The sequence below is a fragment of the Pristiophorus japonicus genome, chromosome 12, assembly GCF_044704955.1.
Source record: "Pristiophorus japonicus isolate sPriJap1 chromosome 12, sPriJap1.hap1, whole genome shotgun sequence".
Classification (NCBI taxonomy): domain Eukaryota; kingdom Metazoa; phylum Chordata; class Chondrichthyes; family Pristiophoridae; genus Pristiophorus; species Pristiophorus japonicus.
Window position 1 is genome coordinate 90,467,835 of NC_091988.1, and position 19,185 is coordinate 90,487,019.

Consider the following 19,185-nt stretch of genomic DNA (forward strand, 5'->3'; position numbering starts at 1 on the left):
GACCAAAAGCTTGGTCAAAGAGGTAGGTTTTAAGAAGCGTCTTACAGGAGGAGAGAGAGAGAGAGAGAGAGGCAGAGAAGTTTAGGGAGGGAATTCCAGAGCTTAGGGCCAGGACAGCTGAAGGCATGGCCACCGATGGTGGGAGCAGGATGTTTAAAGCTATGCAGGGACACTTTGATAAAAGAGCAATCAGCAGTTGGTATCTTAACGATTTGAAGCACATTCAAAGCTAAATTAGCAATTTAATTCAAAGAGGACAGAGAGGCTGGAGTGGGAAATGGAAATGTCAGCTTGGTGCATTAGTTTTCTGAGGTTGGTGATAAGGCATTTCACTGGGCAGAGCAGAGGGTGTTTTAGCCTGCATTTAACCCATGCCACATTTGAGCCCCAGGAGTCCCTGAGCATGTGTGAGATGGAAACAGTGCACCATTCCCCCTCCAATAACATCCCTCAACTATTACCAAAAACCTATCAAGCATCTTAATGCTTTTCAAATGACGGAAGGACTTACATTAATATAGCACCTTATTACACTTCTTAGAAATACCTGCAAGTGCTTTACATAGAACGAATTACTTTGATGTGCAGCGACTTATTATATAATATTTATCCCTTAACCAACAACACTAAAGCAATCGATCTGGTCACTGCTGTTTCTGGGAGCTTACTGTACGCCAATTGGCTGCCGTGTTTCCTATATTACAACAGTGACTACCCTTCAAAAGTACTTCCTTGGCTGCAAAGCACTTTGGGACATCTTGAGTTCATGAAAAGGGCTATATAAATGCACTTCTTTCTTTCTTTGCATTGACAGTGTTTATGGGATAGAGCGCGACCTACTCACAAAGCAAGGCTCTTGCTGCGACGATTTTCCAAACTGTGTCATGCTGTACTTATAAACAAACTAGCAGAAGGAGATGGGCTCTCTGATGTATGAACTTCTCGCTGCAGGTTCAAGAGGACCTGCGTAGGCCCAGGCCGGGGCTCCACATGACTCCAGCCCGTGTGCCAAGGCACCTGGAGGAACTGTCCGATCCCTGCTAGCTTCAAAGAACCAAGTGATCTAAAATAACCTTGGAAATTTTCTTTGACTAAAAGTCAAAAGAACCATGCTGCGGAGTCACAACTGAGTCATGTTAACTCCTATTGTCCTCTCCCAGGGTGAGACATGTTCAAAATCATGGATAATAATACGCTTAATAGTACTTGTCTGATTTCCCTCACTATCCTGAATGACCATATAGGGAGAGATCTATATTTACTGATACCTCTCAGTCATTACTTGTGTAATGAATGTAATGACTCAGAAGACTAGTTACTGTAAACTGCCTCAGGTGTAAACCTGATCCAACTTTATTCACGCCCAAAGTAACCCGCGTGACATGGTACCCGCGCTTATATACCAGTGACCATGCACCCGCGCGTACAGCCCGATGAACTCCAACAGTGGTGCCCCCTGGTGTCTGGTGACCCCAAGCATAAATACATAACAACATCCCCTTTCAAGATCTTAATATCAGTCTTTTTACAAATTAAGACGGTCTGGGACTTTCCGCTCACAAGTTGATCGTCTCAGTTCAACTTCAGTTCTAGGCGAGTGTTCTGAGTCAGTTGTGATTGAAGGCTGAGTAACCAATCTGATGGGAGTGGTAATGACCACATCAGAGACTGGAAGTCCAGTTTCAATAATGACAGCAAAGTCCTCTGATGAATGAACATTGGTTGGTTGGTCACTGACTGCATCTTCCTCAAGCAGTTCCAGTTCATCCGTGAGCCACAGTTTTATCTGATCAACATGTTTCCTGCATGTTTGTCCATTTTTGAGCATGACAATAAACACTCTGTTACCCTCCTTGGCTGTAACAGTGCCAGCGATCCACTTTGGACCTTGACCATAGTTCAGTACATAAACTGGATCGTTGACAGAGATGTCACGTGACACGTCAACACGATCATGATACCCTTGCTGACTATGACATCTGGTTTCAATACGATCATTCAAAACGGGATGAACGAAAGAGAGCTTGGTCTTGCGATTTCTCTTCATCAGTAGCTCAGCAGGGGGGACCCCAGTAAGCGTATGAGGTCTGGTCCTGTAGCTGAACAGTATACAGGACAAGCGAGTCTGCAATGAACCCTGAGTTACACGTTTTATACTCTGCTTGATCGTTTGAACAGTACGCTCTGCTTGACCACTAGAAGCAGGTTTGAATGGGGCTGACCTCACATGTTTAATACCATTGAGTTTCATGAACTCTTGAAACTCCAGAATTGTGAAGCAAGATCCATTGTCACTCACAACAATGTCAGGCAAACCATGAGTAGCAAACATGACATGAAGGCTCTCAATAGTAGCTGCAGCCATACTGGATGACATTATAATACACTCTATTCACTTTGAATATGCATCCACCACAACAACAAACATCTTTCCCAGGAAAGAGCCCGCAAAATCGATGTGGGTCCTCAACCATAGTTTAGATGGCTACGACCAAAGACTCACCAGAGATTCCGCTGCTATTTCACTTAGCTGCATGCAAATATTGCACTGATGCACACATGATTCCCGATCAGAGTCAATTCCAGGCCACCATACATGAGCCCTAGAAATGGCTTTCATCATGACAATACCAGGATGAGTGCTATGTAGTTCATGTACAAATTTTTCTCTACCTTTCTTAGGCATAACAACACGATTACCCCACAGTAAACAATCTGACTGAACGGACAGTTCATCTTTGCGACGGTTGCAAGGTTTGGTCTCATCACACATTTCCATAGGTAGTGCAGACCAATCACCACTGAGGACACAACGTTTCATAACTGATAAAATAGGGTCATGGCTGGTCCAGATCCTAACTTGTTGAGCAGTGACAGGAGTTCCTTCACTCTCAAAAGCATCCATTACTAACAGTAGATCTGCAGGTTGAGGCGTCTCCACCTCAGGTGTGGGGAATGGCAGACGACTCAGTGCATCGACACAATTCTCAATGCCAGGTCTATGACGAATAATATAATCATGGGCAGACAATGTCAATGCCCACCTCAGGATATGGGACGATGCATTGGTATTAATACCTTTGTTTTCCGAAAACAATGAAATGAGTGGATTGTGTTCCGTTTCGAGTTCAAAACGAAGACCAAACAGGTACTGATGCATCTTTTTAACCCATACACACAGACCAAAGCTTCTTTTCCTACCATGCTGTAAGCGCTTTCCGCCTTTGATAAACTTCTCGAAGCATATGCAACAGATTGTAGCTTACCCGACTCATTTGCTTGTTGGAGGACACAGCCAACCCCATATGATGAAGCATCACAGGTCAATACAAGACGCTTACACGGATCATAATCAACAAGCAACTTGTTTGAACAGAGCAAATTCTTCGCTTTCTCCAAGGCTTTATCTTGAGACACACCCCAGACCCAGTTATTGCCTTTTCTGAGTAGCACGTGCAGTGGCTCTAACAAAGTGCTCAATCTGGGTAAGAAATTACCAAAGTAGTTGAGTAGCCCAAGGAATGAACGCAGCTCTGTCACATTCTGGGGCCTGGGTGCATTTTTGATGGCCTTGGTTTTAGAATCAGTAGGCCTTTAGCCATCAGCAGCAATCTTCCTCCCCAGGAATTCAACTTCAGCTGCCATGAAGACACACTTCAAATGTTTCAGCCTGAGTCCCACTTTGTCCAGACAATGTAGGACTTCTTCAAGATTGTTCAGATGTTCAGTAGTGTTGCGACCTGTGACCACAATGTCATCTTGAAACATGACAGTTCTAGGAACGGACTTCAGTAGACTCTCCATATTCCTCTGAAATATGGCTGCAGCCGAAAAAATTCCAAAAGGGCACCTGCTGTAGACAAACAGTCCTTTATGGGTGTTGATGCAGGTGAGTTTCTTCGAAGTGCCGACAAGCTCCTGTGTCATATAGGCCAATGTCAGATCCAGTTTAGTGAACAACTTTCCACGAGCTAGCATGGCGAACAGATCATCAGCCTTCGGTAACGGGTACTGATCCTGTTTCGAAAATCGGTTAATCATAACCTTGTAGTCCCCACAAATCCTGACAGTGCCATCACTCTTCAACACAGGAACAATAGGACTGGCCCACTCGTTAAACTCGACCGGTGATATGACCCCTTCACGTTGGAGTCTGTCAAGCTCAATTTCAACCTTCTCCCTCGTCATGCAGGGAACAGACTGAGTTTTATGATAGACAGGCCTTGCATCAGAATCCAGGTGAATCTGCACCTTGGCTCCAGTAAAATTACCAATGCCCGGTTCAAACAAAGAAGGAAACTTCTTCAATAATTGAGCACACGAAGTGTCATCCACTGATGACAACACTTTGATAGCATTCCAATTCCACTTGATTTTCTCGAACTAATTCCTGCCGAACTGCGTTGGACCATTACCTGGGACCTCCATAATGGTAGATCATGGACCACACCATCATATGACACCTTGACTACTGCACTGCCAATCACCGGTATGAGTTCCTTAGTGTAAGTACGCAACTTGGCATTGACTGGACTCAGCTTAGGCTTCACCGCCTCAGTGTCCCACAGCTTGTCGAATGTCGTTTGGCTCATTATCGACTGACTCGCACCCGTGTCCAGCTCCATTGATACAGGCACGCCATTCAGCTTCACATTAACGATTATCGGCTGGCTCCTTCCCAAGAACGAATACATGCCATACACTTCCTCCTCGGGTTGTGTATCCGGGCCAGCACTGGACTGGTCATCATCAGCAATGTGATGAGCGGCAGCACATTTGCTCAATTGTGGACACATTCTCTGAAGATCCCCAGTTTCGAACAGCCATTACAGGAGTACTGTTTAAACCAATACTGATGAGGCCGATGATTGCCCCCACAATGCCAACAGGGTGAAATCGGATTCGTACCTGTTGCCGGACTTTGAGCAGCTACAGGTTTCACATAAGCAATCGGGTAGGCCCTGCCATAAGCAGCTCTGCCAAACGACGACACAATCTTGTTTACAGTACTTGCCGTGGAGCTCTGCCTCTTCGATGATATCTACCTCAAATCATCATCAGTCATCATGCATGCCTGGGCAGTTGCGATGGCCTTGCTCAAATCCAGCTTCTCTTCGGCCAATAATTTCCGAAGAATCACATCATGGTTTGTTCCGTATCACGAAGAAATCTCGCAGCATGTCTTCCAACACGTTCCTGAACTTACACAGCTCAGCAAGACGTCGCAGGTCGGCGACAAATCCCGACACATCCTGGCCCTTAGCACGAACATGCATGTAGAAGCGATAACGTGAGATGGTGATCCCCTCTTTTGGCTTAAGATGTCACACACCAATGCACACAAATCCCCATATTCTTTGTCCGTTGGATGTAAAGGCGAGAGAAGGTTCTTCGTGAGGCCATAAATGTTTGGACCACAAACGGTGAGGAAAACCGCCCTGCGCCGAACTGCGTCAGCCTCTCCCTCCATTTTGTTGGCCACAAAATACTGATCCAGGCGGTCGATAAAATCCACCCAATCCTCGCCATCCGCGAATCTCTCCAGAATTCCAATAATGCCATGGTACATGCAAAGGTTCTTGAGTTACCTCGTCGCCAAATGTAATGAATGTAATGACTCAAAAGACTAGTTACTGTAAACTGCCTCAGGTGTAAACCTGATCCAACTTTATTCACGCCCAAAGTAACCCGCGTGACATGGTACCCGCACTTATATACCAGTGACCGTGCACACGCGCGTGCAGTCCGATGACCACCGACACTGGCGCCCCCTGGTGTCTGGTGACCCCAAGCATAAATACATAACAACTTGTTTGTAATGGACATCCAGGAGAAGGGAATTAATTGAGATTCCCGTTAAGAGAGGGGGGAAAGGGAGAGCGCAGGGAGAGGGGGAGCATGCAGACAGGGGGAATGGGGAGAGGGAGAGTGTTGGGAGAGGGCGAGGGGGGAGCACAGGGAGAGGGGGAGCACAGGGAGAGGGAGGGGGGGAGAAGGGGGGCATGGGGGGAGAGGGGGAGCGCAGGGAGAGGGGAGAGGGGGAGCACGAGGAGGGGGTAGTGCGGGGAGAGGGGGAGAGAGGGGGAGTGCGGGGAGAGGGGGAGAGAGGGGGAGAGAGGGGGGAGAGGGGAGAGAGGGGGGAGAGGGGAGAGAGGGGGAGAGAGGGGGAGAGCGAGGGGGAGAGCGAGGGGGAGAGCGAGGGGGAGGGGGAGAGCGAGGGGGAGGGAGTGCGGGGAGAGGGGGAGAGAGGGGGGAGAGGGGAGAGAGGGGGGAGAGGGGAGAGAGGGGGAGAGCGAGGGGGAGAGCGAGGGGGAGGGGGAGAGCGAGGGGGAGGGGGGAGAGAGGGGGAGTGCGGGGAGAGGGGGAGAGGGGGAGAGAGGGGAGAGGGGGAGTGCGGGGAGAGGGGGAGAGAGGGGGAGAGAGGGGGAGAGAGGGGGAGAGCGGGGAGAGGGGAATGAGGGGAAGAGGGGGAGTGAGGGGAAGAGGGGGAGTGAGGGGAAGAGGGGGAGTGCGGGGAGAGGGGGAGTGCGGGGAAGAGGGGGAGTGAGGGGAAGAGGGGGAGTGCGGGGAGAGGGGGAGTGCGGGGAGAGGGGGAGTGCAGGGAGAGGGGGAGTGCGGGGAGAGGGAGAGAGAGGGGGAGAGGGGGAGAGGGGGAGGGGGGAGTGAGGGGGAGTGAGGGGGAGCGCGGAGAGAAAGGGAGCACGGAGAGAGGGGGAGTGAGGAGGGGGAGTGAGGAGGGGGAGTGAGGGGGGAGGGGGAGTGAGGGGGAGCGGGAGTGAGGGGGAGAGGGGGAGAGCGGGGAGAGTGGGGAGTGAGGGGGATGGGGAGAGGGGTAGAGGGGGGAGCATGGGGAGAGGGGGAGGGGGGAGTGAGGGGGAGAGCGGAGAGAGGGGGAGAGCGGGGAGAGGGGGAGGGGGGAGTGAGGGGGAGGAGGGAGTGAGGGGGAGAGGGGGAGAGGGGGAGCACGGAGAGAGGGGGAGGGAGAGGGGGAGGGAGAGTGAGGAGGGGGAAGAGGGGGAGCACGGAGAGAGGGGGAGGGAGAGGGGGAGGGGGAGTGAGGAGGGGAAGAGGGGGAGGGGGGAGTGAGGGGGAGAGCGGGGAGAGCGGGGAGAGGGGGGGGGAGAGGGGGAGCGTGGAGAAAGGGGGAGGAGGGAGCGTGGGGGGAGAGAGGAGAGGGAAGAGGGGGAGAGCGGGGAGGGCGGAGAGTGGGAGGGAGAGGGGGAGCGTAGAGGGAGAGAGGAGAGGGAAGAGGGGGAGCGAGGGGGAGGGGGCGAGGGTGGGAGCATGGGGAGAGGGGGGAGCGAGGGGAGCGAGGGGAGAGAGGGGGGAGCGAGGGGAGAGGGGGGAGCGCGGGGAGAGGGGGGACCGAGGGGAGAGGGGGAGCGCGGGGAGAGGGGGGAGCGCGGGGAGAGGGGGACCGCGGGGAGAGGGAGAGGTGTGGAGCGCGGGGGAAGCGCGGAGAGAGGGGGAGGGGAAGAGGGGGAGCGCGGGGAGAGGGGGAGCGCGGGGAGCGTGGGGAGAGGGGGAGCATGGGGAGAGGGGGAGCACGGGGAGAGGGGAGAACGCGGGGAGAGGGGAGAACGCGGGGAGAGGGGGGAGCGCGGGGAGAGGGGGGGAGAGGGGGGAGAGGGAGGGAGCGGAGGGAGAGGGGGGAGAGATGGAGAGGGGGAGTGTGGCGGGAGAACGCGGGGAGAGGGTGAAGGGGGAAGGGGGAAGGGGGAGGGGGGAGAGGGCAGGAGCGGAGGGGGTGAGGAGAGGGAAGAGGGAGGAGCGCAGGGATAGGGGAAGGGAGGGGAGAGGGGATAGGGGAAGGGAGGGGAGAGGGGGGAGCGTGGGGAGAGGGGAGAGGGGGGAGCGAGTGGAGAGGGGGGAGCGTGGGGAGAGGGGGAGTACAGGAGTGGGGGAGCACGGGGGAGCACGGGGAGAGGGGGTCGGGGGAGCGCGGGGAGAGGGGGTATGGGGCAGAGGGGGAGAACAGGAGCGGGGGAGCGCGGGGAGAGGGGGTATGGGGCAGAGGGGGAGAACAGGAGCGGGGGAGCACGGGGTGAGGGGGTGAGGGGGAGCGAGGGGAGAGGGGGTGAGGGGGTGAGGGGGAGCGCGGGGAGAGGGGGTGAGGGGGTGAGGGGAGAGGGGGTGAGGGGAGACAGGGGAGAGGGGGAGCGCGGGGAGAGGGGGTGATGGGGTGAGGGGAGACAGGGGAGACAGGGGAGAGGGGGAGCGCGGGGAGAGGGGGAGAGAGGGGAAGAGGGGGGAGAGGGGAAGAGGGGGGGAGAGGGGAAGGGGGGGGAGAGAGAGGGAGGGAGAGGGAGAACGGGTTGCAAAGGCTCTTTGATAGGGAAATTATTACTCGATAGCCAAGCCTAGATTATGCAAACAGATAACCGGTTTCAGAAACCTGCCAAAAGGTGGCAACATTACAGAAGGTGATGCGGAGAATGGACGTGTTGTGATAGCCCATGCTGGGAAGGACACACCATGACTATCCTAGCTGGAGATTGTTGACAGCAGCTGCTAAACTGCCAAATTGCTGAATGCTGAACACCATCCATTGAATACGCTACAGTTTAGTTATGACATGGACACTTTTGTATGGACTTCATGGATTCGAACGTCAGTCTTTCAGTTCTGGGGCCCAGTTCAAGTATTAACCAAGAACACATTCTGATGGGTGGTGCAGTGAGTTGAACACCAATTTTTCCCTTCTGGAATTTGGATTCAAACTCTAAGCTAAGAATCCCGTGTATTCAGACAATCTCAACTCTGTTCCCTGAGGACACGAGGCCAAAGCACAGAACTGTAAACAATTTGGCGATGAGTGAGTAACATCACCCAGCTCTTGCAGTGATACGTAACGTGGGGAGTGGGAAATATCACATCATGCCCCGAGGTTGACATCAAAGCATATTGTTCAGACGATATAGGAGTGTTACGTTACGCCTAATCTGTCAATGGATGGAGTGGGGAGACCTCAGTCTGTAGCACTAGGGTGCTCTGACCCTATAACCTTTCTCCACTTTGCATGTGCCTGCATCTCTGTTGAGGAATTTTTCAGAACAATCACTCAGTCTGCACTGGAGGTTCAAGGCGCTCGAGCCATGTCCGCTAATGCTGGCTCTGGACAGCCCCAACACTCCCTGACTGCACGTGGGGACAGTGTCCTCATCCAGCTCTGTCAACGTTCACTTGTCACCAATCTCAGACAACTTATTAGTTACACAAAAATACCAGTATGGTTTTGACAAGGACAAGGTGGGCACTTGTTAAGAGAACCAAGTATTAACTGCAGCTTTCCGAGTTCCACAGATTTGATCTGGGACTACACAAGTCTGCCAAGATAAAAATTCCTGAAATGGTACGCAGTCCCACACACTTCCACCCCAGCAAGCACACTCTCTGCAACCACAGGGTCACCCCTAGCCACGCTTACTCACCAATCATTGCCGAGGCCATCCGCTGCTGAGGGTCATAAGGGCACTTCCCTTTGCCACACTCTGTCTGATCGTGGTGAAGCACTAGCTGCTCATCCTGCAGGGATGGATGGTGGGGGGGAGAGAAAGAATGAACAGAGAGTCAACCACAATAGCATAAACCAGCATCAAAGCAACCTCATCTCACGCGAGGGTAGAGGTTGGTGCTCTTCCTGCATGTACGTTAAACACACTTGAACCAAATCCCTCCCTCCGCCATTTCACCACAGACCCAGCTAAAGGTGTGTGATAAAATAGCTCAGAGAGGAATTTGGTACAAGCACATTCAGCATTATACTGAGACGAGCGCTGACCGGGATTTGTGCCTGGTGATCACAAACTCATTTATATTAGCGTATTGCAGGCCTGTCATCGAGACCCACTCATTATGGGATAAAAATGTGACCTATTTTGACTTATCTCGCTCTTAAAAATAAACAAGTTCCCTGTGTTCAAACGGTTTGATCTGTCCCACTCTTTCTCATCACAAATCTCACTCTGAACATTTTCCTGAACTTGAGGCTCTCCTGCGTGTTTGGCCGTGGGACCCGGGAAGACTGACGCTCAGCCGAGCCAGTTTGGGAATATCCAATATGGTGGCTGAATCAAAACATCATTGTTTTCCCAAGTTATTTTTCACATCAAGGAAGCAAGCACTAAAACTGCAGTGGTATCCATGTGACGGCTGCCCTGTTGGATACCGTCCTCTCCTTCTGCCCTGAACGGCATGACAACATTTCTGTCTTGCAAGTAACAGGCCCTTACTATTTACTTACAACTTCAAACATAATACTGCCACGCTTCTCACCATACCATTGCACTCGAGCACACATGAGCAGTGTTGGGTGCAACCTCAGGATGGCCCAAAGCACTTTACAGCCAATGAAGTATAGTCACTGTTGTAAGGTAGGAAACACAGCAGCCAATTTGCACATAGCAAGCTCCCACAAACAGCAATGTGATAAATGATCAGATAATCAGTGGTGTTGGTTAAGGGATAAATATTGGCCAGGAAACCGGTAGAACGTCCCATCTTTGAGTTGTGCGATCGGATCTTTTACACCCACCTGAGAGGGCAGATGGGTATCGGTTTAACTTCTCATCTGAAAGACAGCACCTCTGGCAGTGAAGCAGTCCCTCTGCACTGCACTGGAGGGTCAGCCTAGATTTTGTGCTCAAGTACCTGGAGTGGGACTTGAACCCACAAACATCTGACTCAAAGGCAAGAGTGCTGCCCACTAGGCCACGGCTGACACCTGTGAAGGTGGTGGGGAGGAGGGATTCTCACCGAGCTTCAGACAGAGTCACTGTATCAGGGTGGCTGGGGGGTGGGGGCACAGGGGGGATGGGGAGAGGGGGTGGAGATGCATAATCAAGGCAATCATTTCCCCAGAGGGAGCAGAGGAACCTCTGCTTGAATGAGCTGATTTAACTCTTTGACACCTCCTCGTAAGAGCTTCAAGGTGGACGGTGTAATGTCACTAATTTCACAGCGATTCGGCACCAATGAGTGAGTGGAGGATGGGCAGCGGTAACGTGTCCATGATCTCAAACGTGGTTCTGTAGGTGGCTCCATTAATGGTATCCCTGCCACTCTCCACAGTGGAAGCATCACGTGCCGTCTACGACCTCTCCCCGAGATTTTCTGCTTGGCTGTGATGTTTGTGTAAAGATAGCGCACAAGGAAACATAGCATAAGCCCATTAAGGGTTTGCATGTGAATTTTGCCGATTGGAATTTCTACCTATTGACTAATTGTTGTGGCTTCTTCCGGAATGCAAAAATGTTGAGAGTGTCCAGCGGTGTAAGGGTTAAAATGGAACACTGCCACGAAGAGAGCCCCTCTTTAGGACCCTATCTGGAAGTGCACCCTGGGATTCTGCTCCTGCTCAGTTGCAGCAAGCACCTCCCCTTTTCGCAAGGAGGGGATTCTGTCCTGCAGCTGGGACAGACTTTAAAGATCCGAGATCGCCGAGCTCCTCCATTTCTGGCCTCTTGCACATCCCAATTTACTTTGCCCACCATTGGCGGCCGTGCCTTCACTGCCTCGGCCCGAAGCTCTGGAATTCCCTCCCTAAACCTCTCCACCTCTTTCTCCTGCTTTAAGACGCTCCTTGAAGCCTACATCATCTGTCGCAATACCTCCTCATGTGACTTGGTCTCAATTTTTGTCTTGATTGCACTCCCGTGGACATTTTACTACGTTAAAGGCGCTATATAAATGCAAGTTGTTGTTGTTATTGTTGGCTCTGAAAGACACTTGGAAGAGCCGCACGATGAGGTAATGGAAGGCTCTCTTATTCGATATCCAACATTTTTTGCATTTTTCTGTGCTAAATGGGTAAAGAGTCAATATGACATAAAATGGAATTGAACTGTATGCATGTTATTGGCCTTAGGGCCTTGCCTCGGGGGATTGTGAAAGTTTGCATGCTGTGTGTGTAATGTCAGTGCAGAAGGGCAGCCGACTGTGTAGTGTAAATGACGCTATCACCCAGGATTGCTCATCCATTGCCAAGATGGCAGTCAGCTTGAACTTTGACCCAACAGCAACAACTAGCTGCTAGTGTGACATTGTACAGTACACCCCAGCAGCTGCTTTCACTGGTTGACAAGATTTAATGTTTTCTTCTGTACAAGCTAAATGCTTATATTAAAAAGAATCCCCCAGGATATTATCGTACAATGGCCTTCCTCTTCACATTCACGGGGTGGGAAAAACAAATCCCTTTCCTCTCTCATATCAAAATTTTCCCGGTCGCAATTTTCTCCTGCCATCTCCTGAAAGCAATGGCTCACGTTTAGGATGCAATTCCATGCCCGCCATATTGTAAATCATCCAAATGACTTGTTGCACGTGGGTCAAGGCAGTGAATGCCAGCTGGATATTTGGGTGAGCATCTATGCTGATAGGGTTAGATGAAGTGGGGGGTGGGAGAAGGCTCGTGTGGAGCATAAACACCGGCATAGACCAGTTGGGCCGAATGGCCTGCTTCTGCGTTGTAAATTCCCTGTAACGCTATGTAATTGCGTCCTTTATTTGCCCTTCTCACCCTGGGGTCACTGAAGCTAATTGTAGCATCCAGAATTGTAGCATCCAGGTTGCTTACCCAGCTGAGATCAGCATCATCATCATCATCATAGGCTGTCCCTCGGAATCGAGGAAGACTTGCTTCCACTCCTGAAGTGAGTTCTTTGGTGGTTGAACAGTCCAACACGAGAGCCACAGACCCTGTCACAGGTGGGACAGATAGTCGTTGAGGGATGGGGTGGGTGGGACTGGTTTGCCGCATGCTCTTTCTGCTGCCTGCGCTTGATTCCTGCATGCTCTCGGCGATGAAACTCGAGGTGCTCAGCGCCCTCCCGGATGCACTTCCTCCACTTAGGGCGGTCTTTGGCCAGGGACTCCCAGGTGTCAGTGGGGATGTCGCACTTTATCAGGGAGTGTCCCTGTAACGTTTCCTCTGCCCACCTTTGGCTCGTTTGTCATGAAGGAGTTCCGAGTAGAGCGCTTGCTTTGGGAGTCTCATGTCTGGCATGCGAACAATGTGGCCTGCCCAGCGGAGCTGATCAAGTGTGGTCAATGCTGGGGATGTTGGCCTGGTCGAGGACGCTAATGTTGGTGAGTCTGTCCTCCCAGGGGATTTGTAGGATCTTGCGGTGGTATTTCTGCAGCGACTTGAGGTGTCTACTGTTCATGGTCCTTCTGACTGGGACCTTCTGACCGGCATGTTTTAGTCCCACCCCACCCCACCCCACATAGTGCATTTTCCAAGCAAGCCGTCATATTTCCAAGTTTTTTTTTAAATCACCAGGTGGCGGGTTTTGTTCCCAAGCAGCTTTGCTGAATTTGAGGCTGGATGAAGAAACATGACTTTTCATTTTAAACTTGACCTCAACTCCCTGTAGAAATGGAATAGTTTGTTTAAAAAAAAACTCTACACATGTTTTAGGGTGGCACAAGCCACCAATGATGTCAACAGTCCCACAACCCATTACATGGAAGAGCAGGAATGTCATCAGTCACACTCTTTTTAAAACAGTTATTCATGCAATGTGGGTGTCGATGGCAACGGCAGCATTTATTGCCCATCCCTAATTGCCCTTCAGAAGGTGGTGGTGAGCCGCCTTCTTGAGCCGCTGCAGTCCGTGTGGTGAAGGTACTCGCACAGTGCTGTTAGGGAGGGAGTTCCAGGATTCTGACCCAGCGATGATGAAGAAGCGCCGATATATTTACAAGTCAGGATGGTGCCGGGTGTACCATCTACAAGATGCACTGCAGCAATGTGCCAAGGCATCTCCGACAGTACACCCCAAAGACAGACAGTCACACAGACACACACATAGACACACACACAGACAGACAAACAGACGCACACACACACACACACACAACTACATACTCATATGCACACGCACATGATGAAACAATGTACCAGAATTTGGCAGTTCAAGCTTCAGAATACGTAAATGCAGTATTTATGATTTGGACAAATTCATTGGTTAGCAATCTCTTTCATGTCCATCCGAGTTTCAAATCAGGGAACCAAACACAGTGAATTCAGTTTCCTGAGGTATATTTTCCTCTGTTCAATTTCTAAAGTAGTGGTGAGTATAAAGTGGTGTACTTCTTGTTGTAATTCATATCAATAGGAAAATATTTGAGAGCAGATTAATGGGTATATCTTCTTATAAGTTTGTGAGAGTCAGAACGGTATTTTGTAAATGTAAACAGATGAACTCAATTCTGCCTCTTTACAGAGTGTCTGAATTGCACAAGTCTAGACTGCAGTTCAGGCTTTCAGAAAAATGCAGCAGCAGAAGTTAGTGGCAAGCTCCAGGACAGAGTGCCGGAGTTTGTTGCCATGAATCAGCCTTCATTACTATGCACAATGCAGCAGGAGGAGAGGTGAACTGATGCACTGTCAGGTTGCCCGATATGCAGTCGCAAATGAGCCTTTGTGTGATGGTTGGTTGTATGCTTTCCTAAACTGTGGTCAGGGAGGTTGGTAACACCCACCCCCTTATGAGGAAAAGAGTCCTCACAGAATTTACTTTCCAAATTACACTTGGCATGGCAAGTCTTCATTTATAATTATGGGTTGTGTTGTACATCATGGCTCATTTTGGGAACATCAAATGAAGATGAATCATTTTAAAACATATGTTTTTGCAGAACGATAAAGTTTGTGGATTTATCCTGTGTTGGTAAACCAAAAACAAGGACAACAAATACTAGGCAAGTGTCCTGGTATGATACAAACTTTACAATGCTCCGTGATGAACACCATACTTGATGTAGACAGTGTAACTACAAAAATTGGAAGAAAACAGCAACCTTTGATGTCTGAGTTAGTGAAGGCCAGTGTTGGGAAGCCTCTTTGTACTGGAGTCCATAATATAGAAATGGTTTTCTTGAGCACAGAAATGTCTTCTGAGCTATGACTCAACATTGGAAGGAGTGTCCACAAGGCCCACACTATGGATGGTTTGCCACTCATATGTAACTTTTATTATATTATTGTACAGTTAAGATTCGACACCCAATCTATGTTAGATTAAACTTAAAATTTAATGTAGTCAGGATCCTGGCTTGAAATGCGTCTTGATTGACATCTCATTGGGCCAGGTGACGCGCTGGGCGGGCTAAATAGGCCCCATTAAGGTAAGTTCATTTTGTATAGTGGGTTGGAGCCAGCAGCGGGGTCGTGACCCACCATGGACACACCGGACTCACCAAGGTAAGGAAAATTCCAGCCATAGAGAGGGAAAGATAGATTGGATTAAGAGAGAGGAAAAAAAGACAGGAAAAGTAAGAAAAAAATAATAATTTTAAATTTTAAAAACCTCTAGGAACAATTTACTACCTGCAGGAATGAGACTCCACTATTTTAATTGTTCCCTTTTTGGGCCAGAGAGGTTGAGTGGCTTTGCAGGAAGAAAAATCTTATCATTACAACGGTCCTTACGTCGTTAAGTATCAGCCCTATCTTTCTGCAGCGAGTTTAATTTGTTTTAACATCTTGAAACTCATATGGAGGTTGATGGCGAGCTCCTGTTTTTGCGAAGCCAACGGCGGAGCAGTATAAATTGTTGCAATTTGTGACGATTTGCAACTCATGGCATATCACTTCCCCACCATAAATCACCAAGCAATTTACACACTAATAATGGAGTGCACGTTAAACTCACCATTATTTTCCCAGCAAATTCTGGGTCAATAAGCTTTTCAAAATGGAAGTTCTAATTTTTTTTCACCTACTTCTGTGTCCAATGGTGTGAATGTTTAGATATTGAGGATTCCAACATGTGTTTTCATTAGCAGCAAAGTAATGAACAGGACACGAGCTATGTCCCTGCCCCTCCCTGTCTAGTTCTAGACTTGGGCAAAGGTCAGTGGGAACCCTGGCTGATTTCCACTTCCCTCGTTTCCCCCCTGCCGCCACCAACCCATGGGCACCGGCAGCTACTGTAAAGTCCCTTTCCAGCTGAGATCAACTAGCTCATCACCAAACAGGGAGTCAATCGTTTTTGGAGAGCTCAGTTGTACAGACCGGGAGATGCTGTTAGTCCCAGTGAGCCATCAGGGAACATAAATGTTTATAAATGCTAACGGAAAACAGATGTAATGATGAGGAGTAAAGAAAATTAAGTCTGCAGAATTAAATGTTTGTATAGAAGTGTGTACTTGTGTTAAATTGTTTTCAGAATGTAATGGTCGAATGAGTTGGATTATAAAAGAAGGTACTTTCCATTAAAATCCATATTGAAGTAATGTTAAAATTAAGTAAATGGTATGCCTAATTAAACATACCAGATGTTGCGGATAATACGCAGAATAAATTCTTTCTTAATCTGTTGTCTCAAACATACATATAGAATCAACGTCTTATTAATGGATTCTCTGCACGGCCCCAGGACAACCCTTTTTCAATCTGTTTCCCCAAGAGGGAAATAGAATGTGTTACCAAATATCCTCACTACAGCTTCAGTCGCACATGTGTTGCAGTCAAGAATTTAATATAACACTCGTGTTGTTGAATTGCCTCAGCTCATGTGCATGTCCATTTGTCTCTTTGAAATACCCACGGTCCTAATTTATCTTGAAAAGGAGAGGAAGCGTCTCATTAACAGCTCCTCCAACCTTGAACAGGCCTGTTTCTCAATACTTGAATATTCCTGTCACCTGCCATGCAATAGTTTCTTCACTGAAATGCACTATGACAACCACTCGTAGAGCTAGAGGTTTTAGCCATACAGTTGTAATTCATCCAAAAAAATAAGATCAGAGAGGCTGTGTCACTCATTAGGGGCTCCAATCACTCATTCTAGCTTACAAGGGTACCTTTTGAAGGTGGCCCTTAACGTGAGAGCATCTGCATACGTTTGAATGGATTTGCAAGCTGTGTTGCTCTTGTTAGTCATAAATGTCATTCCTAAAGCTTCCCCAATGTTGGCAGCACTGCAGACATGCAGTAATGAAACAGAAAGGCATGTTGAATATCGGCCACTTGATAATTTTAATTCCCACTCGTTTAAAAAATAATTCTCCTCTGTTTTGTTTGGACCAGCTTTGCTTCAGTGAACTGATCAGAATATCAGCAATTCCCACTTGAAGTCACGGTGAATTTTTCGACAGGGGTTGAATATAACAAAGAAAACTATTTACTCACTTCACCATCAATGGAAAACTGTAGCGAAGTGATTTCATATTATACAGTTCCACATGCCATCAGCACAGGCTGGAGGGTCTTTGTGGGCAGTGTAGTTCATTGACTGGAATGTGCGGGTACAGCATGGCTCACAGGCTAGAGTGTTCTGGGTACAAGGTAGTTTACTGGCTAAAGTGTGTTGGGTACAAGTTAGTTCATTGGCTGAAGTGTGTTGGGTAAAAGGTAGTTCATTGGCTGAAGGGTGTTGGGTACAAGGTAGCTCATTGGCTGAAGTGTGTTGGGTACAAGGTAGTTCATTGACTGAAGTGTGTTGGGTACAAGGTAGTCCACTGGCTGAAGTGTGTTGGGTACAAGGTAGTTCATTGGCTGAAGTGTGTTGGGTACAAGGTAGTTCATTGGCTATAGTGTGTTGGGTACAAGGTAGTTCATTGGCTATAGTGTGCTGGGTACAAGGTAGTTCATTGGCTGAAGTGTGTTGGATAAAAGGTAGTTCATTGGCTGAAGTGTGTTGGGTACAAGGTAGTTCATTGGCTGAAGTGTGTTGGGTACAAGATAGTTCATTAGCTATAGTGTGTTGGGTACAAGGTTGGTCATTGGCTGAAGTGTGTTGAGTACAAGGTAGTTCATTGGCTGAGGTGCGTTGGGAACAAGGTAGTTCATTGGCTATAGTGTGTTGGGTACAAGGTAGTTCATTGGCTGAATTGTGTTGGGTACAAGGTAGTTCATTGGCTGAAGTGTGTTGGGTACAAGGTAGTTCATTGGCTGAAGTGTGTTGGCTACAAGGTAGTTCATTGGCTGAAGTGTGTTGGGTACAAGGTAGTTCATTGGCTGAAGTGTGTTGGGTACAAGATAGTTCATTAGCTATAGTGTGTTGGGTACAAGGTTGGTCACTGGCTGAAGTGTGTTGGGTACAAGGTAGTTCATTGGCTGAGGTGTGTTGGGAACAAGGTAGTTCATTGGCTATAGTGTGTTGGGTACAAGGTAGTTCATTGGCTGAATTGTGTTGGGTACAAGGTAGTTCATTGGCTGAAGTGTGTTGGGTACAAGGTAGTTCATTGGCTGAAGTGTGTTGGGTACAAGGTAGTTCATTGGCTATAGTGTTTTGGGTACAAGTTAGTTCATTGGCTGAAGTGTATTGGGTACAAGGTAGTTCATTGGCTATAGTGTGTTGGGTACAAGTTAGTTCATTGGCTATAGGTGTTTGGTATAAGTTAGTTCATTGGCTGAAGTGTGTTGGGTACAAGGTAGTTCATTGGCAAGAGTGTATTGGGTACAAGATAGTTCATTGGCTGAAGTGTTTTGGGTACAAGGTAGTTCATTGGCTGAAGTGTGTTGGGCACAAGGTAGTTCATTGGCTGAATTGTGTTGGGTACAAGGTAGTTCATTGGCTATAGTGTGTTGGGTCAAGGTAGTTCATTGGCTGAAGTGTGTTGGGTACAAGGTAGTTCATTGGCTATAGTGTGTTGGGTGCAAGATAGTTCATTGGCTATAGTGTGTTGGGTACAAGGTAGTTCATTGGCTGAATTGTGTTGGGTACAAGGTAGTTCATTGGCTATAGTGTGTGTTGGGTACAAGATAGTTCATTGGCTATAGTGTGTTGGGTACAAGGTAGTTCATTGGCTGAAGTGTGTTGGATACACGGTAGTTCATTGGCTGAAGTGTGTTGAGTACAAGGTAGTTCATTGGTTGAAGTGTGTTGGGTACAAGGTAGTTCATTGCTATCGTGTGTTGGGTATAAGGTAGTTTATTGGCTAAAGTGTGTTGGGTACAAGGTAGTTCATTGGCTGAAGTGTGTTGGGTACAAGGTAGTTCATTGGCTATAGTGTGTTGGGTACAAGGTAGTTCATTGGCTGAAGTTTATTGGGTACAAGGTAGTTCATTGGCTATAGTGTGTTGGGTACAAGGTAGTACATTGGCGATAATGTGTTGGGTACAAGGTAGTTCATTGGCAATAGTGTGTTGGGTACAAGGTAGTTCATTGGCAATAGTGTGTTGGGTACAAGGTAGTTCATTGGCTATAGTGTGTTGGGTAAAAGGTAGTTCCA

The 19,185-nt window shown here is 48.7% G+C and overlaps 2 protein-coding genes across 3 annotated transcripts in view; one reads left to right on the forward strand and one right to left on the reverse strand.

The window, feature by feature from the left end:
* Window positions 1–19,185, forward strand: part of zmynd10 (zinc finger, MYND-type containing 10) — a 296,351-nt gene that overhangs the window by 110,869 nt on the left and 166,297 nt on the right. The window lies entirely within an intron of this gene.
* The window catches only part of sema3h (sema domain, immunoglobulin domain (Ig), short basic domain, secreted, (semaphorin) 3H), a 190,378-nt gene that overhangs the window by 82,199 nt on the left and 88,994 nt on the right, over window positions 1–19,185 (reverse strand). For both annotated transcript variants that reach the window (XM_070895738.1, XM_070895737.1), the window contains exon 5: window positions 9,432–9,525. In XM_070895738.1, the coding sequence (XP_070751839.1) occupies window positions 9,432–9,525 (94 nt within the window). The remainder of the gene's footprint in view (window positions 1–9,431; window positions 9,526–19,185) is intronic.